Below are 22,854 nucleotides of genomic sequence, written 5' to 3' on the forward strand. Positions count from 1 at the left end.
GCAAGAAGTGTTTCTTCTAGCGGCGTATATTTAACCGCATAAAAACCTGAGGCATCAAGACTCCCTAACCGATGGTACTCTAGGTTGAAACGTAGTAACACAGTCCGGTCACTGACCGACAGGTAAAATCCAAGGATAGCGGCATATATTTAACCGCAAGAATACAGATGACACCAACAAAGGTAACTTTTTCTTAGAGAAACTTAATATATCTGGCTTAACCGCTCCATAACCACGGTTAAAACTCTGGATAAAATTCTGGTTCATTACAAAACCGCATAAAGGTGTGCATAAAATTTTACATAGAATTTTACAAGGGTAATTAGCCAATACATATGTAACAAAATACCGGAATACACAGCAAGTCAAATTGTGGTACTGTTACAGTGATTTTATATCTGTACATTTTTTATTAGGCTTATTAGTACTATTACTTATTTTTATGTTTTTATATATATACCATTTATCGGCCATATTGTACTGACACCGGTGTCATTTTTATATACAGTGTATATTAAAATTTATTTTATTCACAATAAAATCTTATATCAATATTGAAAATACTGTGGTATTTTATGGAAGAAAAGGAATGAAATATTCAAGGGCAACACAATAACCAATATAATAATATATCACACGGGAAATAGCATTTTTGCGCCACCCATATCTGCACATCATTTTGGTAGAAAAGTTCTTCAGGCAGCTGTTTCAGTTTGATTCTTCTGCTTTTGATTTTAGTTTTTTTCTTTCAATTATGGAAATAAACTTATTTTTTTTGTGTTGTGGATTAATTTTTTTCAGCGGAAAATGGCTGTTTTTATTTTATTCCCTCCCTCTCTAGTGACTCTTGAGTGGAGTTCCACATCTTGGGTATTGCTATCCCATACGTCACTAGCTCATGGACTCTTGCCAATTACATGAAAGAAAACATAATTTATGTAAGAACTTACCTGATAAATTCTTTTCTTTTATATTGGCAAGAGTCCATGAGGCCCACCCCTTTTTTATGGTGGTTATGATTTTTTGTATAAAGCACAATTATTTCCAAATTTCTTTTGCTGATGCTTTCTACTCCTTTCTTTATCACCCCACTGCTTGGCTATTCATTAAACTGAATTGTGGGTGTGGTGAGGGGTGTATTTATAGGCATTTTGAGGTTTGGGAAACTTTGCCCCTCCTGGTAGGATTGTATATCCCATACGTCACTAGCTCATGGACTCTTGCCAATTACATGAAAGAAAGGCCATTTTATGGGCTATTGGTAATTTAGTGTAGACTAGGTTTTTTTTATTTTGGGTGGGCTTTTTTTGCCAATATGAAAAAAATGAATTTATCAGGTAAGTTCTTACATAAATTATGTTTTTACACCCTGTGTTTTGACCATTAAAGTGTGTTCCTCTCTACTGCACTATAGAGCTTAATCATTGCACATGGGGCAATTAGTTGAGTAGCCTGGTCCCTGTAGCCCTCTGGTGGTACTTGGAGAAGGGAGAACAGAACAACGGGACGGATCTGACCCTCACCACAGAGTGCAATCCACTAGGTCTCATTGGCGCTGGGGAGCTGCAACTAGTTCTTACATTGGATAAGGGAAAATCAACACAAAATGCTGTGGAATAAAAACAGTGTTTATTACGGACTTATTGTAAAAAGCAGTCATCAACTTATAAATGCATTGCAACAAAATGATTACACAAAACATTGATAACAGTACAGTAACATAAGGCAGTGTTTAAAATATAAATGAATTACTTATCTTTGGGTTTTGGATAAAGCATTAATAGTGTACACTGGCAAGCAGTCATAATTCAGTGGAAAACTGGCAGCGAAATCCACAGATGCTGTATGAGACTTCTTAAGATGTTACCCAAGGACTCTCACCCCCTTCCTAGAAATTCTGATAATTACACCTTCTACTTAGGAGGTGTTTCTAACGTCCTGTCAATCATATTATTTCATTTAACATTTAGCAAAACATTGCAGGCCAGATACTGAGTGACGCACTTACAATTAAGCACAAGCAATATCGGGTTTACGCTTGTCGGATGTAGCGCTCATATTACAAGTTGAAAGTAAACGTGATTGCTTGAGCGCAATTGAATTGAACACATGTCGGGACAGCACGTCCTCAGAGTTCTGGATAACTGTATCACAAAACAAAAAACTATCACAAAACTCATCAAAAATATATTTAAAAGTACAGTTGCACTCATAATAACACTATCTTATATGGGTTCTCAGGTTTTAGGGAAAAAAAGGCTGCAAAGGTCTTTAACATAGAGATACATACATACTGTATACATGTCTAAATATGCACACACACATAGATATATATATATATATATTTATATGTGTATACAGATGTATTTATGTATTTATAGACACATATACACATATAAACAAATAAATATATATATATATATAAGTGCATTGGAGCCCTTTGCAGTCAAATAGATAAAAACATGAAGAAAAACAAGTTTTTTTCTCTGAAAGGCATATGTGTTAAAGGTATATGTGTTATATACAATATGTATTTTTGTATATGTATATATTTATTTATGCTTAAGAATGTTCGTTTGTGGAATTACTAATTGTCTATACCCTACACCTAGGTATGTCTAGTAAGCCCTCCATTTGGGGGGACTAGCACTTTTCTTTCACTCCCTCTGTCTAGGACAGAACCAGTGGCGTCACTAGGGTTGGTGTCACCCGGTGCGGTAAGTTATGGTGTCACCCCCCCAGAAAGCAGACACACACAAAAACACAGGCAAACACACATTCAAACACTCAGACACACTTAAAACATACTCAGATGCACACACAAACACTCGGAAACACACTCAGACACACACACAAAAACACTGAGACACACACACACACACAAAAACTCAGACACACACATACAAAATATGTAAACTGCACTGCATTAATTATAAAGCTCATGCCTAGAGCTGCTCCCTGGCTCAGCAGAGCATCAAATGAAAGATAAACAGAGCACTCTAAAAATAAATCACTAAAGAAAAGTTTTAGGTGCAAACTATGAAAATTCTGCTCTCTGACTCTGTTCCAAGTCTGTCAGTGCACAGCCCCGGGCCGCGTGCCTACCGCTTCTTATGGCCAATCACCTCTGCACTCTGCCCACCCCCAGACCCCCGCCCGCCCTCCTACCTGTTCAGTGTGCACTTAGTGTACCGTAACCGTAATGGTCTGGTGGGCATCATACGTGGCTCCTTCACTTTAAAGACAGTGTCAAACAGTCATGCGGTCAGGTGCCAGGCATCCCCTCATGATTTGCCAGTTCCCGTTTAGAGAGACAGCACAGCAGTGAGTGACTCCACTGCTCCACATGTCACTAAGCAGTGAGCACAGATAGGCAGGCAGGTTTAGGCTAGCAGCGCAACTTTGCAAGCCCCACGGCATGCCCACAACATTCATAGCGAAATTGGGCAGGGGAGAAGCAAAGTACAAACAAGCAAAAGCAGCCGGGAAAACTATTTGTTGAAATTGCAGCACTGGCTCAAGGGGCAAAAAAATTGTGTGTCTACATCTTCCCCAGTCCCACCAATGTTCACAAATGCCAGCCCCTCTAATAAAAAAAAATCTATGCATCTCAACATTGTATTTCTTTGAATTTCAATAAAATTTAAAAAAAAAAAAAAAAAAAAAAATTTTTTTTTTTTTTTTTTTTTTTTGGTGTCACCCCCTGGTGGGTGTCACCCGGGTGCGGCCCGCCCCCCCCGCCCCCCCCTAGTGACGCCACTGGACAGAACACTCTATAATATGACCTTTTAACAATCATAGGTGATTTACTAACATTGAAAAATAGCAACAGGGTGGAGCTGTAATGCAAAGCAGAAATCACAGAGGTTGCAGATAAAAGAGGAGTCTGGGCAACAAACAGTGGAAGAGAGACAGGGAAGGATAAAGAGAAAGAGAGAGAGAGAGCGATAAAGGGCTTAAGGAAACACTGCTTCTTCCTATAATACAGTGACAGCCTTTATCATCAACCTTGCAGGTAGATGTAACTGCATTTTCTGTCTTTTAATGCTGACCTTTTCCCTCTCTTCCTATAATCTAAAATAGATTTCAAATAATTAAGTTAAGTTAGTTTTAGTTACTTTACAGACTGATCTCATAACTTGCTTGAAGTTGCTGTAGTTTTACTAAACCTGCTACATTCTATGCGGTGATGGCTTGATCTGTGTAGAAACTCATTTATATTTAGAGCTAATGAAATAAGCATACAAAACAGGGTTGTGTCTGAAATAGAAAATACCTGGAACTTGTTTATGCAGTACTTTTGCAAAGCAGTGTTACTTATTTTTAAAATATATTATTACATGCAAAAAGTAATTTGATGTTTCTATAACTTTAGAAATAATAAATCAGTGATTAATAAATAACAAATGATGGGATTGTTTTCTAGACAGAACACGTTACAGTTGGCAGCAGTCACATCACTGACCTTTCAATTTGTTGAAAGACACTAGAGATGGCACCAGCCTCACCAAAAAGGAGACAGCACTGGCAGAGAAGCGTCAGTGCTGGTTACCCACAATACACTCTGGCACACGCCTTCCTATACTGCTGCATTGCTCTCTGGTTCAATGCTCCTGCCGCAGCCGCAATCAAGGTATTATGTAACCTTAAAATCTAATAAAAAAAAAAATCTAATATCATTTTTTGATTTAAGGACCAGCGACGTACCCTGTATGTCACTGGCTTTTTTTTGGGACTTGATTGTTTTATAGCGTGGTCTTGCCACCAGCGTTGAGACTGCTCTATTCCACAAAGCCTGCTGGAGGGAGGGCATTAATAGTGTGTTCTTGCTAGACTTGTGCTATTATGTCCTGAAAAAAACCCTTAACGACCAGTGACATACAGGGTACATTGTGGTCATTAAGGGGATAAACTATGTGAGTGATGCATTATTTGCTAATACTCCTTTCCTTTAGAGTATTCAATTTATTTAAATACTGATGTAAGCATAGTAAAATATGGATGGTCACAATGTGGAATTATGTTTTCTTGGTTGGAGGTGGAGTAAAGAGAATCATAACATGTTTATAAGCATGTATTGCTGTCTAATCAGATCAATTAGAAATGTAAGTCAATAATAATATTAATTAACAATCAGATACAAGTGTATCTAGTTAGCTTGAACTTTTCAAAATAATTTTTTTGCTGTAGTAATTGTGAAATGTTGAAATTAGTTTTATTTGTTGACATTAGGGGGCCAATTTATCATCGGTCTGTCCCACATGATCCGCTCAGTGTCCGACAGTCATTGCTGAATGCCAACAGCATATGCTGTCGGCATTTAGCATTGCACAAGCAGTTCTTGTGAACTGCTTGTGCAATTCCACCCCCTGTAGATTTGCGGCCAATCAGTTGCTAGCAGGGGGTGTCAATCAACCTGAACGTAATCGATCGGGTTGATTGCTGTCCGCTGCTTAGAGGCGGCAGACCAGTTGAGGATCAGCAGTCTTAAGTCTTAACTGCTGTTTCTTGCGAGCCTGAAGGCTTGCGCGGAAACAGGGGCATCCGGGGCCATTTGGCCCTTGATAATTTGGCCCCTAGGTATAAGAATTTACAATCTGTAATTTTACAGAAAACCATTGAGAAGATCTGATATGGGGAAAAACTATGCTATGTGGGATCGCATGAGTGATAAAGTTATTATGCAGAAGTGGTTTTAGGAAAAGCTAGAAGAACTTACATCCATCCAGCCCTCTCTCCCTTTTTTATTTGTTTGATGGGGACGTTGAAAAATAAATTCTCCCAAACTTTGCCTGTAATGTTCCCCTTAAATATTTGTGGGATTTTATTTCTTATAATTGTGTTTTTCAAATGTTTCTTATGTTACTGAACATTTCATATCCCTGTAAGCAGTCAATAAATAAAAACTATTTTATGTATTTCAATGCAGTCTTTACCCTTAAACAAGAGCTTAAAGGTTGAGCAATAACTGGAAACCTGCATAACAGGTATGTTTAAAATAGAAACGTGCAAAACATAGTAACAGAACTGCCTTTTATTAAGTGATTCATTATCACTCTATTATTAACTTCACCCAAACTGTTATAGTTCTGTTGCTTAAATCAGTGATTGCCAACACATGATCAATAATCTAAAATCAGAAAGGGCCAGATATAGATTAATCGCTATTAAACACACATTGGTATACTGCCTAAAAATGCTCTTTGCTATACTTCCCTAGAGAGGGCTCTTTTGAGTCGTGGCCACCTCAAAACAAGTTTTTTGTTCTGCTTTTTCTTGGGACCTCAACAACTATGGCACACATTCTCAGTTAAACATTTTCCCAGGTGGTTGCAAAAATTAGTGCAGAAGGCTGCATGCGGTTCTTGGGCTACCAGTAGGAATGGGCGAATGTTTGCAAAAATTCGAAATTTAAAACGAATTTTGATACATTTGTTCGTTCTAATAGAATTTCGAATGTTTATATAACATTCTAACATTCTATTTTCGAATTTTGGTTTTTTAATTTTTCAATAAAATTCGAAAATATTCATTCGAATAATAGAATGTTTAGCTATGTATTCATTCAATTTCAAAATGTAATATTCGAATTTGAATGTGACATTCGAATTTGAAATAGTATTTCTAGTCTACAACTGTGTTTAATAAATGTAATATTCGAATTCGAATGTGACATTCGATTCAAATGTGATATTCGATTCGAATGTGACATTCGAAATAGTGTTTCTAGTCTACAATTGTGTTTTATAAATGTAATATTCGAATTCGAATGTGATATTCGAATTTAACATTCGAATTCAAATGTAACATTCGAATTCTAATGTGACATTCGAAAACTGTAAATAACATTCGAAAATCGAATTTTTAAGAATATTCGTTCTTATCAACATTCTATTATGTAAATTGAATTTCTACAATAACATTCGTTCTATCATTCGAATTCGGATATAAACACATTCGCCCATCCCTAGCTACCAGTTGGCTATCCCTGACATATATTAACAGATACCAGTGCTATAGGCCAGTGATACAGCCCTGTATATATATATATATATATATATATATATATATATTGGTAGAGGTAAGGGTTAAACATTGTTAGGGTAGGAAGAAATTAAGGCTATGGGGGTTGGTCACAGAGTTAAAGGAACATTTTAGCGGAAAAACTGCATGCTCTAATATATGAGAGTATGTAATTTTTGTATTACTTGTCACTCCACATAAGGATTTATCTGTGTGTTTAACTCTTCTATGCAGAGTTCAAGGGTGAGGGTGAATTAGATCATCTATTTATTTCACTGCAATGTCCCTTTAATTTGATTTAGGGAGAGTTATGTTTAATGCTAGATGGAAATTTAATTAGGGTAATTTAATTAGGGTTTTGTCAATTGGCAGTCTGGTGAATCACATGACATAATTGAATAAGCAAATTAGTGCACACATTGTTTTAAAGGGACACTAAATCCACATTTTTTTCTTTAATGATTCAGATAGAGGATGCAATTTTAAGCAACTTTCTAATTTACTCCTATTATAATTTTTTCTTCGTTCTCTTGCTATCAATATTTAAAAAGCAAGAATGTGATGCAAAGTAGCCTACCCATTTTTGGTTGAGAACCTGGGTTATGCTTGCTTATTGGTTGGTAAATGTAATTCTCCAATAAGCAAGCGCTATCCATGGTGCTTAACCTAAAATGGGCTTGCTGCTAAGATTTACGTTCTTGCTTTTAAAATAAAAATAGCAAGAGAAGGGAGAAAAATTGATAATAGGAGTAATTAGAAAGTTGCTTAAAATGTCATGCTCTATCTCAGAGCTTTCCAAACTTTTTATGTTGGTGACACACTTTTTAGACCTACATCATTTTGCGACACAGTAATTCAGTTGTACCAGCAAACAGGAGGTTAAACTAACTTGTTTTTAAGAGATACAGACACAAACATAAATTATATAATAACAAAATGTATTTACAAGTAACAGTATGTATGTGCAAGAATTAAAAAAAGTTTAATACCACCAATAGCTTCTTACTATTTTAATGGGACGTATGAGGTTGATGGGATGAACACAGTTTATGAATATTTAGTGGAATAGTAGATAAAGACACTCGCATTTCATCATCAAGCATTTTTAAGCTTCCAATTTCTATCCATATATTAAGAGCAGGAGCAGCAATGCACTACTGGGAGCTAGCTGCAAAAAACCAAAACACTTTGACTTCTGCTCAGCGTTTAAGCTGCCGCCCTCAGAGCTCTGTGAGTCCGACTGACTACTGCCCGTGCTGCAAACACACTACTGTCCAACTCACTGACTACACGTGCAGTCACAAGCCGATTGAGGAGACTAGATGTGCAGTCAGGAGTTAATGTGCCGCCAAAACCGCCAATGGGAATAGTTTCAGTTCCCACTGAGCTGCGCCAATAGGTTAAGATGATCTGTGACCCACTAGGTATTAATCACATGTCAACCATGTGATAGCAGGCAGAAAATTTAAATACAAAAAAATTGTGCTGAAGCAGGGACACACCTACACACTGCAGCCGACACACTAATGTGTCACGACACACAGTTTGGAAAGCACTGCTCTATCTGAACCATGAAAGAAAAAAATTGGGTTCAGTGTCCTTTTAAAGTCAGCAGGTCTCCAAAGTATGTACACAAGGGTTCCAAGGCAAAAACATTTTTCTTCTTAAGTGAAGGTAAAGTTGACTTGATTTCAATATCTAATTATAATTGTTGCCCTAATTGAATAGTAGTTTCATTAATCACTTTTTTTAATTATTAGTCTAAACTGAGTTTTCGCTGTTTATACTTACTTTTTTTTTTGCTTCGTAAATTCAACCCGTCCTTTTTTATTTATTTTTTCTGTCAGGTCACGTTTTTGTAGTAGCCTATTGAAATTCTGACCGTTAGGCGGCCGTCAATCTACGTCATCCGCCTCCTGGATGATCTGCGCATGTGTTCAGAAATATTTTCTTGGCTTGCAAGACAAGCGCGCTCCCGTTACGCGCATGCGTATTGATATTATTGAATAGCCGGCATAATACATTTGTTTCTATCTACGGCACCAATCCTGACGGGCACCACATTTTATTGAAAGTTAATAACGATGTTATTATCATTATTTTAATTACATTAAGCAATGATTTTTGAAAAGTAGTCGCCGCTATGCGCATGCGCAGGTAACTTAGATCCTTGTGAACACACTTTGTAGACAAGTATAGAGCGGGTGGGACCGCTCTACACGTCACTCACTCTAAAATAAGGAAGTGTCTGTTAGGAGGAGTCAGGTTCGTAACGGAAGATAAATATAAAACAAGTTTTTTTATATGAATAGATAATGTATTGGGGGAAAAAAGTTAGCGATTTATTTATTTACACTATGACTAATACAATAGTGTTTACAAATAGGTAAAACTTTACCTTCACTTTACTTCCCTTCTTTGGCGTTAGAGTGTCTTTTTTACAATTGTTTCCCTTTTATCTCACAAGATCTTGAGCTTCTTTTAAAAGAAAAAAATAGCTTAAAGGGCAAAGATAACTGGAAAATGCATAACAGGTATGTTTAAAATAGAAACATGCTAAATCTAAACAGGCAAATACTTTTAATGGCTTCTGCTCGGTAAGTATTTTGTAAGTGATTCCTTATCATTCCATGGTTCACTTCATTCTTCTTCTTTTTTTTTATTGAAGATGAAAGACATACATCATACTTGAAATAAACATTGTGCTAGCTATTCACCCCATTATAGCAATGTGTTAGGTTCATGGGCTAATATAATGCTGGAAGGGAAACTGAAAAAAAGAAAAGAAAAACTGCATCTAACAAAAGGACATTGCTGGAGTAATATGGATATTGGTTCAATGATCCTTTTGGCCCACATTCTGCAAATACTTATGTTAGTTGATTCCCCGGGGGCCCCCACAAACCCCCAAGTGAAACACTGGTATGTAAGAGGGCAATATAGAATATGTCAGTAAATGTGCTGTAGGTGATGCATAGGGTACTACATTGGGAAGTACGATCAGTGGGTAGGCTAGCACTGTGCACATTTAGTTCAGTGGACACCTCTGTTGTTTCGATGCATAGGGTACCTCTTTAAGGCATGTGAGTTCTATATGATGCCATCATGTAAAGGTGTGGAATCTCCCGTCTGCATGCTTACTTTAGGTTTATACCACAGAGTAAATAAATACATGAATTGTCAAGTCTGCGATGGAAAAATATTAAAAACTGGAAATCTAAATAACCTGTTATAATGTTTCTGTAGTAAACTTTTTTAGGCTTATATATGATAGTGGCAATGGCGCCTTTTTATGCTCAGTTCCTTAATAACAAATTACACAGAAAATACATATAAACACAAGGTATAACTATATTACTCATGGAGTTGAGGTATGTTAAACATGTCCATGAAGTACATTTCTAAATTTCTCATAGAACGAGCATGGTATATTATTTAAAGTGGTGTGCTAAAGGGATCTATGTCCCAGACTTTTGTTTACATAGTGCCCAGATAAGGATCATCCTGTAAAGAGTGATGGGACAAACTTGATGGGATTAAGTTCTTTAGAGGTTTATAGACCATTAGCTCTTTAGATAAAGTTAAATCTTCAAGATATGGGCGGAAGATCAGTTGTAGAGAGTTACCCTTCACTCCGTTGTCATAAGTGAAAGCAGGTCCGGGACAGGCTCTGCCGACTTTTGCAGTGATCTGGGAGTTCCCTTGAAGATAGAGATATCGGCACAATCTGCCCCGCCTGCAAAGGCCAATGTAGAGCTTCGGCTTGGATCACGGGTGATGGGGTATTGGTAGGTGCACGATCCCCGAAAGAAAGCATGTCTCTTCATAGAACTAGGGAGGTATATATGAGCGAAGCGGATGTTTTTGTAAGTTGTGACCCTTGATTTGCGGGCGATGTGATCTCCTAAAGTATAGACTTCAGTTGGCTGTTAGATATTGTAGGACCCCTCGTGGTTAGTATGTCTTCTGTACAATGACAAAAAGGAGGATAAATTTACCTTCCCTGTAGTATGTAGTATGTGTAAGAGCTTGCATCAGAGACTCCGATAACAGGTGCCTGTATTATAGGTGTAGTATAGTGTCCCATCAGGAAGTCAAATGGAACTCTTTCAAGTTAGTTTAGCAATTTTTTTTCAAGTTTTTCTAGGCTGAGGTTGATTCGAAACATGAGATCTGATTTCCCCTCGGCTGCCCTGTTTAACGCAATGCAATTTAAGCTATGGGCAGATTTATCATCCGTCTGTCCGACATGATTCGCATACGCTGTCTGTATTTTTTTTTTTAAATTGTTTTTATTGAGAATCAGAGTATAACAGTAAGTACAGATTACAAAGATGTTTCAATAGTCATCATACTATACAAAGTCGTCATGTGTACATTTTACTATATCTAGCAAGAAAAGACATACATCAGTGTCCCAATCCTCTATCCCTTTTTCTTTTTTCATTGTATCCATTGCAGATTAAATAACATTAAACAAAAACATAACCAACAATATATTTTGTTCGTAACTGACCTTTTAGGTCGAGTGAGTAAGTTATAAATGCACTTTTTGTGGAAAAAAAAAATAAATAATTTAAAAATAGGCAAGGGGGGTAGAATAAGGTAGGATAAGGAGCCTGCCGCTGTCTGTTATATATCGATTCCCACCCTCCCCTCCCCCACCCCGCCCCTGATACAAAAGCCCCCATTCACCTCTCAGAGAGGCCATGCGCATATAGTCTGTGTCCTTGAAGAATGTCAATAACTGCTTCTGAGAGTCTAGACTTAAAGTGTTGATGTATTCCCGCCACTTAGTGATGAAATGCTTAATTCTTTTATTAGAGTCCATTCTAGTGTCTAATTGTTCTATGAGTAGTTGTTTGTGTAAAGTACATTTAAACGTGCTGAAAGTGGGGGCAGCATGCTCCGTCCACACCTTCAGAATTACCTTCCTGGCAATCAGAACTATGGTGGTGAGTAGAGGAACAAGTCTGGAACTGTGTTCTTTCCAATCTAAAAAGCAAATCTGCACTATATCAATCTGAACTCTAATTTTAATAACGTTGGTGGTCCAAAAGGCAATTCTACCCCAGAACTGTCTAACCCGGGGGCAGGTTACAAAGAAGTGAAGAAAGTCCAGATCACTGAGTCTACACTTACTGCACTCATTCAGTACTCTAGGATTCCACTTAGATAACCGCCTAGGAGTGATGTAATCTCTGTGTAACAGTCTAATCTGGGACTCTCTAAGGATCATAGAAAGTGTTGCTCTCTTTGCATTCTCAATGCTCTGTTGAATTATTACCGTCAAGTCCTCCCTTTCCAGGCTTCCAGTCCACCGATTCTTTAGTGTGTTTAAAGTATTAGTCTCAATTTGAGTTAACAGTGTCTTGTATATCCCTGAGATTGTGAAATTGCCCAGTCTGAAGGAGCCCACTGCTACACCAAGCGCATGCGACTCCCAAAAGTGTGGATCCTCTCTAATCAGTTGAGTAATGTAGTGGCGCATTTGTAAGAAGGCGTAAAAATGAGCCCTTGGCAGTCCAAACTGGGCTTGTAGTTCGGCAAATTATTTTACGCATTTTCTAGAAAGATCCAGAGCATCCCCCACCGAGCATATCCCCTTGTCCTTCCATATGGCGAACGGGGAGGTGTCAATCCCCGGGGGAAATGCCGTATTATGCTGCAGCGGGATCATTCTTGAGGACACACATTGGCGCCCCACATGCTTGAGGGTCGAATGCCATGCCCTCAGCACATCCCTATATAGGAGGCTGTCCCTGATCATTGAGGGAATGTCGTTAATTGGGGCGTAGGGTAGGTAAGAGAGATCAAACGTTCCCAAAGCCCAAGCCTCCAAATCTGATGAATAGAAGTGTTCGGTTTGTAATTGCCAGTCCAGCATGAGGCGATTAAGAGCTGCCCAGTTGTAAAGCTTTAAGTTGGGTAAACCCAACCCACCCTGCGAAAACTTTGCATAGAGTTTTGTAAGCGCTATTCTGGGCTTGCCTCCCTTCCACAAGAATTTCGTGAGAGCACGTGTGTAGAGTGTCGTGTCCTTCTTAGTGATTAAGAAGGGTAGCATTAGAAGAGGATACAGAATTTGCGGCAAGATTACCATTTTTATTAGGTTGATCTGACCCGTGAGTGAGACAGGTACATTTTTCCAGCCCTCTAAGGTCTGTTCAATATCTAGGCATACCCTCAAAATGTTAGAGTGATATAGGCTTTGAATATTGGTAGATAATTGGATGCCCAGATAGGTCATGGTGGGGGTAGCTTCCTGAAAGGGATAAATCGTCTGCTGTGTCTTACGTCTCCGAACCCACAGGATTTCCGACTTGGTCTTATTTATTCTGTATCCAGAGAAAGACCCAAATGTCTCAATGGTTGCTAGAATCTTTGGGACATGTTCCGCCGGGTGCTCCACAAATAGGAGCATGTTGTCTGCGTAGAGTGTGAGGTGCATTCTCGCCTCCCCCAATATGATGCCTGGGTATACTTGGCGTAGTTTATTGGCTAGGGGCTCTAAGGCCAAGTTAAATAGGAGGGGGGAGAGGGGGCATCCCTGATGAGTGCCCCTCTGCAATACAATGCGTGGAGAAAACAGACCATTAGCCATGATATAGATCCATGGATCCGCATATAAGTTTCCAATATATTGTAGGAATGACCCTGAGAAGCCAAAACGGTGCAAAGAGTTCAAGAGATGACTCCATTCTACTCTGTCGAAGGCCCTTTCTGCGTCAACCGACAGCAGGAAGGCCTCCGATTCCCCCCTCAGCCCCAAAGTCCTGGAATCAGGCGCAAAGTGCGTCATGGCATGTAGCACCCTTCGCACATTGGTCACTGAAGTTCTGTGGCACATAAATCCGGTCTGATCCGGATGTATGATGTCGGTCAGTATTACTTTCAGCCTGTCAGACAAGATTTTCATTAGTATCTTGTAGTCCGAGTTGAGGAGGGAGATAGGGCGGTAGGATTCAGGCAAACCAGGATCCTTTCCAGGTTTCGGGATCAGTGACACATGCGCCATTGTAAAAGTCTTAGGAGGGGGGGACAAATCGTTATAGTATTGGTTATACACGCCAGCTAGGATAGGCGTGACTTGAGGTTTGAGTAATTTAAAGAATTCAATGGGTAGGCCATCAGGGCCTGCTGCTTTCCAGTTTGGCATAGAGGAGATGGTCTTCAGAATCTCCTCCGGGGAGATGGGGGCATTAAGTGCAGTCAACTGGTCGGCTGTGATCTGTGGGAGATTCAGGTCATTCCAGAAAGATGCCACGGTCTCCGGAAGGGGCATCTTTTGACTAGTGTAAAGCTTGGCATAGTATTTTGCCAGGGCTTCCACTATGGAGTCAGGGGTCCTATGCGTTTTATTGCCATAGGTAATGGCTGCAATCGGTTTGCGAGCCGTTTTCTTATTTATGAGAGAAGCGAGTAGTCTACCAGACCTGTCCCCTCCTCTATAGTAAACAGCATTGGACCTTAAGAGGTGTGTGACTGCTTGATGGTTCAGGAATACGTCAAGCTCATTTTTACTGGTGAGGTATTTGTCTTTTGCTGATTGACAAGGTCCACCGCAGTATGCCTGGTAAGACTCCGTCAATGCTTCTTGTAGCTTTTGCAATTTAGCCTGCACTTTTCTCTTTAACGCTGCTACATAGGAAATTATGTTTCCAGTCAGAACCGCCTTAGCTGCATTCCAGAACAGCTCTGGGCTATCCCTGTGGGCACAATTATCTGTATAGTAGTCATTCCACGCATGGGTTAGGTGCTTAGAGAAAGCGTCCGAGGTATAAAGATATCCTGGGAATCGTAGCATGCGCCTGTTGGGTGTTGTTGCACCAATCGATACACCCAGCTCGACCGGGGCATGGTCAGAGACCACTACATTGTGAATCTTCGCGGTGTTCACTCTCGCGACTACATTGGAGGAGACCATAAAAAGGTCTATGCGAGAAAGCGTTGGTGTAGCTCTCGAAACGCAGGTAAAATCTCTGCTCTCGGGATTCCTCAGTCTCCAGACATCCGCGAGCTGGAGCGAATCCGAGAGCCGAGAGAAAATCTTCCGCTCAAAGGCACCCCCCCCTCTAGGTCTGCTTCCCTCTGACAAACGCTCTGGATCTTTTATTCTATCACAAGTGGGGTTTGGGGCCAGATTGAAATCTCCCCCTAATATTATATCCTGGCCTAAATATGGAGTAAGTATTTGGATAAGCCCAGTCCAGAAAGCCGTGGACCTGGAGTTTGGGCCGTATATATTAAAGATCACAACTATCCTCTGGTTTATTCTAACCTTTACCACAAGGTATCTCCCCTCAGTATCTTTGTGTGTGGCTAAAACCTCTGTATCCCTTTTTTTCCCGAAAAGAATCGCAATGCCCCTACTGGAGTTAGTGTACAAGACATGTTCCACCGAGCCCACCCAGTCCCTTTTGAGTTTTTCGTGCTCCCCCTCTGAGAGGTGGGTCTCCTGCAATAATGCAATATCAGTCCCCAACCGCCTCAAATGTGTTAGTATAGTACTTCTCTCGGTAGGGGAATTAATCCCACCCACATTCCACGTTATAAATATTACCGTCATTTAAATTTCTCTAAACCGACTAATTGGACCGGCCCTTTACAACAAGAAGGGGGGGAGGAGGGTGAGAGAAGGGGGGAGAAAGGAAGGGAGAGAGGAGGAGAAAAAAAAAAATCTTTATTTTCTTTTCCACCAACGTTGTTATCAATACAAAGCATTCCTCTGCTAATAAATATAACATTTATCCACCACCTCACCTGAGGATATGATAGAATACCAATCACTCTAGAATGGAGTTTGTGTGTTTCATCTTCTTTGTCATGAAAATCTAAACTAATGGACCCTGGATACGCCACATCCAGGTAAAGATCCAGTGTTCCATTCTTTAATGAGAATTGTAAAGGTTTGGTTGTGGTGTGCAAAATGTATGAGATGCACCAGTATAACTTACAACTGTGAATAATTAAATAACATTTAAATGACTCAATGTGACCTGACCATAGTGTCTGTTGCTCCCGTGGTTGTGGAGACGGTAGCTCGTTCATTTTGGTGAGAGCAAGTAAGCTAAGAGCCCAGAATCGTACCACTACATGATGAGATATGTTTAGTGTAACCTTCTGGGGGTGGTTAAATGACAGGCCCATCAAGTCAAGTGTAACAAGTGCAACTTGAAGAAGTAAAATATAAAAAACAACAATACCAACTTCCCTATTAAACCTAATTATATAACACATTAGAATTACTATAGGGACCAGTCACCCCTGTTTAGGGTGATTGTTAAGAAACCAATAAGGCGTTCCCGCCCCCATCCTTCAGCCTGGGTCAGAGTGAGGTGATCTAGGTGCAGCTACTCCCTCTCTACCTCTCATGTTGTTTAGATATTCATTAATTTCTTGCGGGGATTCAAAAAACTTAGGACCAGAGGGAGTTAGCAGTTTCAGCCTAGCTGGATACAAGAGATACACTTTTTCCCCTTTTCTGTTCAGTTCAGAGCAGATTGGTGAGAATTCCTTACGCTTTCTCATTAGCTCAGATGAATAGTCTTGAAATATTAAAAGTTTAGAGCCTTCAAACATTATGGGGGAGGCTTTTCTATAGGCTTGCAACATCTCTACTTTAAGCTGAAAGTGTAACAGTCTGATCATGACCTGCCTGGGTTGTGTATTACCTCTGTCTGCATGCCTCTCTGGACCTACCCTATAGGCTCGCTCTACACTGCCTTTAAATACCGTAGGAGTAAGTTTAAGGAGCCTGGGCAGAGTGTCTTCTATAAAGCGGATCAGGTCTTTAGGTTTCACGCTTTCAGGGAAAGTTATTGCAACGCTACCTGTTTTCTAGGTCTTCTAACCTCTGGTGCAGATTTATATTTTGTTTTAATAAGGTGTCTAACTGTGTGTCATGTGTCACTACTGTATCCTCAAGTCCAGACACCCTATTCTCCATTTCAGTAAACCTAACAGAAAATTGCTTCATTTCACCTGTTAGATGATCCAACCCTTTTTGCAGATTTTCTATCTTTGGGAGAAAGATGGAGGAGAGCTGCTGAACCACCACATGTGTGTCCATAGAATTTACAGTGAACTCTTGCCCACAGGAGGGCGCGTCCTGTGGGTGATCAGCAACTCCCCTGCCCTTGTTCATATTTTTATTCTTGCCAGACATTTTACCTCCAGTCAAGAATCTATCCATGTACCAATACAGTATGACCCCGTTGACCTTGCAGGTAGATAATGAGAGATTGAACACACAGTAAATACATACAAAAGAAGAAAAAGAAGTACAGTGATTTGGAACATAAAAATCCCTTTCTTCCTCAACAATAGCAGGGGTGCAATGACCCGGTTCTTCAAAGTAGGTCCCCAGGCAGAGGTTAGGCTCCCAACAGTTTGGTCATGTATTAATTATTCAATGTCTTTAATAACATTACTGTAGCCAGCAAAGTGTTAACCTGTGTGTAATGAAAGGGTCTTTCCTGCAATGCCCCTTGAAAGTTCCTTATAGGGCTGTGAAGTGCAGTGGAGATCAGTTCAGTTCAGGCCCTCCACTAAGGCCCAGGCTACTCCCAAAGGGCATTCAAAGGGTTTTAGGCTGTTCTCAGACACAGCTTATATGGTGTATACAGAGTGTATGCCGTGTATCTGTCCTCCCGGCTTCTATAAGCACACTGCTTGTGGGCCCTGGCAGTACAAGCCCCAACAGTTCAGATATAGTACTGAGCCCTTTACTTAATTTCTGAAATGTCTGGGGTGAGGGGCCATAAGATATTCGCAGTGCCCAGCCTGTAATCTACAAATGTCCCTCAGTTATAACGGCAGGGCCTGTGTGGGAGTGTGAGTGGCGTACCTTATTCGTGCCTTGAATCGGAGCCAGAAGAGGATCTGCTTCAGTGTATCCTAGCAGTCTCCAGGTGGTACACTGTCTGGGCACCTTCTGGAGTCCACTCCGGGCTGCTGTGTGAGGAGGGAGAGCGCCCGCTGATCAGTTGCGTGTGGAGCAAGATTGCGTCTGGGCACTTTTGCGCCGTATAGAAGCTGTTGCTGACAACGGTGAGTCCGACCACCCCAGGCGGTGTTGATTTGCAGCTCCGGACTCCGTCTTCTTTAGTATCCCCTCCGGGAGAATCAAATGGCTTCCAACCTCTCAGCCGTGATGCCTGGGCCCATCCCCTGCTTCCCGTGTGGCCTGTCTGTTAAGCGTGTGGGTGGATGGGGGGGCTCCTCTCACCGCGGTTTAGCCAGATTCCACCCTGGGGCAAAAGACTCCGCTCCAATTTTGGTCTCCCCGTCCTCAGTCCCTTCTCGGGTCTTCCCCCAGACACAGTCGGCGGATGAGAGTTCAGGTCTGCCGCACTACTCCATACATATGCACTTCATGTGCTAACGATCTTGCAGTGGGGGTAGTTATTATGAACCGGTGCTGAAAGTTGCCTGGTACCCAGTGTACCAAGGCTAGGGTGCACCCGGGCTGTTAGGAGAGTAAAGTGTCCCCACAGAAAGGGTATTTATCTAGAGTAAATAACTTGTTAAAAGCTTCATGCTCTGCAGCTCTCACTCCAAGCTGCTTTCTCCTTGGCCCGCCCACCGGAAGTCCACGCTGTCGGTATTTATCATTGCACAAGCAGTTCTGTCAATCAGCCCAATAGTATGAGATCGGGCAGATTGATGTCTGCAGCCTCAGAGCAAGTGGACCAGTCTTAAGACTGCTGTTTCATAACCGCTGTTTCCGGCGAACCTGAAGGCTCACGCGGAAACGGGGGCATCAGGGGCCATTTGGCCCTCGATAAATCGCCCCCTATAGGTCTCAATGGTCCTGTACCTCGCTCCAACATCAAGAACACAGCTAATATTGTGAAAAATACTTTTACAAAAAAAATACAAATAGAATTGCACAAAGGCAGATTGACAATTTACATACTCTTGCCTTAGATTCTAAAATTCAATGGTCAGCGAATAAAAGCACCAATACAAAACCACTTGAATTTTGATAACTATTTACTCAAAGGTAATATTATCCCTCACCCTTGTTGTTGGTTGGTTGGTTGGTTGGTTGTTGATAACTGATAATCGCTGTTGGATGGCTCCGATATCGGCGGTTTTATCAGAGTTTCAGTCAGAGCTCTTGGAATGTGTAACCATTCAAGATCGCAGTTTGGACACCCCCCCCCATTGTTTTTTTTTTTTAGTAAATAACATGGGAATGGACCCTGTTTTGTGCTCTGTGTTAAAGAAGCTTTCACCTAGATTTTGAGTTTTGCGTTAGAAGGGGTGCGTTAGCTACGCATGCTTTTTTCTGGCCGCACCTTTTAAATACTGCTGGTATTTAGAGTTCACAGAATGGCTGCGTTAGGCTCCAAAAAAGGAGCGTAGAGCATAATTTACCGCCACTGCAACTCTCAATACCAGCGGTGCTTACGGACGCGGCCAGCTTCAAAAACGTGCTCGTGCACGATTCCCCCATAGGAAACAATGGGACAGTTTGAGCTGAGAAAAAAAGCAGCGTTCAGCTCCTAACGCGGCCCCATTGTTTCCTATGGGGAAACTCTTCCTAAGTCTGCACCTAACACCCTAACATGTACCCCGAGTCTAAACACCCCTAACCTTACACTTATTAACCTCTAATCTGCCGCCCACGCTATCGCTGACACCTGCATTTTATTATTAACCCCTAATCTGCCGCTCCGTACACTGCCGCAACCTACGTTATAGCTATGTACCCCTAATCTGCTGCTCCTAACCCCCGCCGACCCCTATATTATATTTATTAACCCCTAATCTGCCGACCGGACCTCACTGCTACTATAATAAATGTATTAACCTCTAATCCGCCTCACTCCCGCCTCACTAACCCTATAATAAATAGTATTAACCCCTAATCTGCCCTCCCTAACATCACCGACACCTAACTTCAAGTACTAACCCCTAATCTGCCGACCGGACCTCACCGCTACTCTATTAAATTTATTAACCCCTAGAGCCTAACCCTAACACTAACACCCCCCTAAGTTAAATATAATTTAAATCTAACGAAATAAATTAACTCTTATTAAAGTAATTATTCCTATTTAAAGCTAAATACTTACCTGTAAAATAAACCCTAATATAGCTACAATATAAATTTTTATTATATTGTAGCTATTTTAGGATTAATATTTATTTTACAGGCAACTTTGTATTTATTTTAACCAGGTACAATAGCTATTAAATAGTTATTTAATATTTAATAGCTACCTATTTAAAATAATTACAAAATTACCTGTAAAATAAATCCTAACCTAAGTTACAATTAAACCTAACACTACACTATCAATAAATTAATTACATAAAATACCTACAATTATCTACAATTAAACCTAACACTATACTATCAATAAATTAATTAAATACAATACCTACAAATAATTACAATTAAATAAACTAACTAAAGTACAAAAAATAAAAAAGAACTAAGTTACAAAAAATAAAAAAATATTTACAAACATTAGAAAAATATTACAACAATTTTAAACTAATTACACCTACTCTAAGCCCCCTAATAAAATAACAAAGCCCCCCAAAATAAAAAAAATGCCCTACCCTATTCTAAATTAAAAAAGTTCAAAGCTCTTTTACCTTACCAGCCCTTAAAAGGGCCATTTGCGGGGCATGCCCCAAAGAATTCAGCTCTTTTGCCTGTAAAAAAAAACATACAATACCCCCCCCAACATTACAACCCACCACCCACATACCCCTAATCTAACCCAAACCCCCCTTAAATAAACCTAACACTAAGCCCCTGAAGATCTCCCTACCTTGTCTTCACCACACCGGGTTCACCAATCGGTCCAGAAGAGCCTCCGATGTCTTCATCCAAGCCCAAGCGGGGGCTGAAGAGTGACGTCCATCCTCCGGCTGAAGTCTTGATCCAAGCGGCGATCCTATCAGCCAATCGTAATTCGAGGGACGCCATCTTGGATGACGTCCCTTAAAGGAACCTTCATTCTTCAGTTGGACGTCGAACGAAGAGGATGGATCCGCGCCAGAGGTCTTCAAGTTCAGCCGCTCGTCATCGGATGGAACAACATAGAAGATGCCGCCTGGATGAAGATGTTTGCCGGTCCGGATGTCCTCTTCTGCCCGGATAGGATGAAGATTTCTGCCCGAAGATGGACTTCTTCATTCGCCGCTTGGATCAAGACTTCAGCCGGAGGATGGACGTCACTCTTCAGCCCCCGCTTGGGCTTGGATGAAGACATCGGAGGCTCTTCTGGACCGATCGGTGAACCCGGTGTGGTGAAGACAAGGTAGGGAGATCTTCAGGGGCTTAGTGATAGGTTTATTTAAGGGGGGTTTGGGTTAGATTAGGGGTATGTGGGTGGTGGGTTGTAATGTTGGGGGGGGGGTATTGTATGTTTTTTTTTACAGGCAAAAGAACTGAATTCTTTGGGGTATGCCCCGGAAATGGCCCTTTTAAGGGCTGGTAAGGTAAAAGAGCTTTTCTATTTTAATTTTAGAATAGGGTAGGGCATTTTTTTTATTTTGGGGGGCTTTGTTATTTTATTAGGGGGCTTAGAGTAGGTGTAATTAGTTTAAAATTGTTGTAATATTTTTCTAATGTTTGTAAATATTTTTTTATTTTTTGTAACTTAGTTCTTTTTTATTTTTTGTACTTTAGTTAGTTTATTTAATTGTATTTATTTGTAGGTATTGTATTTAATTAATTTATTGATAGTGTAGTGTTAGGTTTAATTGTAGATAATTGTAGGTATTTTATTTAAGTAATTTATTGATAGTGTAGTGTTAGGTTTAATTGTAACTTAGGTTAGGATTTATTTTACAGGTAATTTTGTAATTATTTTAACTAGGTAGCTATTAAATAGTTATTAACTATTTAATAGCTATTGTACCTGGTTAAAATAATTGCAAAGTTGCCTGTAAAATAAATGTTAATCCTAAAATAGCTACAATATTAGTATTCGTTATATTGTAGCTATATTAGGGTTTATTTTACAGGTAAGTATTTATCTTTAAATAGGAATAATTTATTTAAAAAGAGTTAATTTTTTTCGTTAGATTTAAATTATATTTAACTTAGGAGGGTGTTAGTGTTAGGGTGAGACTTAGCTTTAGGGGTTAATACATTTATTAGAGTAGCGGTGAGGTCCGGTCGGCAGATTAGGGGTTAATAATTGAAGTTAGGTGTCGGCGATGTTAGGGAGGGCAGATTAGGGGTTAATGCTATTTCTTATAGTGTTATTGAGGCGGGAGTGAGGCGGATTAGGGGTTAATAACTTTATTATAGTAGTGGTGAGGTCCGGTCGGCAGATTAGGGGTTAATTATTGTAGGTAGCTGGCGGCGACTTTGTGGGGGGCAGATTAGGGGTTAATAAATATAATATAGGGTCGGCGGTGTTAGGGGCAGCAGATTAGGGGTACATAAGTATAACGTAGGTGGCGGCGGTGTGCGGTCGGCAGATTAGTGGTTAAAAAAATGTAATAGAGTGGCGGCGATGTGGGGGACCTCGGTTTAGGGGTACATAGGTAGTTTATGGGTGTTAGTGTACTTTAGAGCACAGTAGTTAAGAGCTTTATGAACCGGCGTTAGCCCAGAAAGCTCTTAACTACTGACTTTTTTCTGCGGCTGGAGTTTTATCGGTAGATTTCTAACGCTCACTTCAGCCAAGACTCTAAATACCGGCGTTAGGAAGATCCCATTGAAAAGATAGGATACGCAAATGGCGTAGGGGTATCTGCGGTATGGAAAAGTCGCGGCTGCAAAGTGAGCGTTAGACCCTTACCTACAAGACTCCAAATACCAGCGGTAGCCCAAAACCAGCGTTAGGAGCCTCT

At 40.3% G+C, this 22,854-nt stretch overlaps 1 protein-coding gene across 1 annotated transcript in view; it reads left to right on the forward strand.

Moving 5' to 3' along the window:
- Nucleotides 1-3,857: 3,857 nt before the first annotated feature.
- LOC128664566 (uncharacterized) overlaps nt 3,858-22,854 on the forward strand; it is a 101,536-nt gene continuing 82,539 nt past the window's right edge. The window contains exons 1-2 of the mRNA XM_053719384.1: nt 3,858-4,015; nt 4,427-4,633. Of these exons, the coding sequence (XP_053575359.1) occupies nt 4,493-4,633 (141 nt within the window). The 5' untranslated portion in view covers nt 3,858-4,015; nt 4,427-4,492. The remainder of the gene's footprint in view (nt 4,016-4,426; nt 4,634-22,854) is intronic.

The sequence above is a fragment of the Bombina bombina genome, chromosome 6 (genome assembly GCF_027579735.1).
Source record: "Bombina bombina isolate aBomBom1 chromosome 6, aBomBom1.pri, whole genome shotgun sequence".
Classification (NCBI taxonomy): Eukaryota; Metazoa; Chordata; class Amphibia; order Anura; family Bombinatoridae; genus Bombina; species Bombina bombina.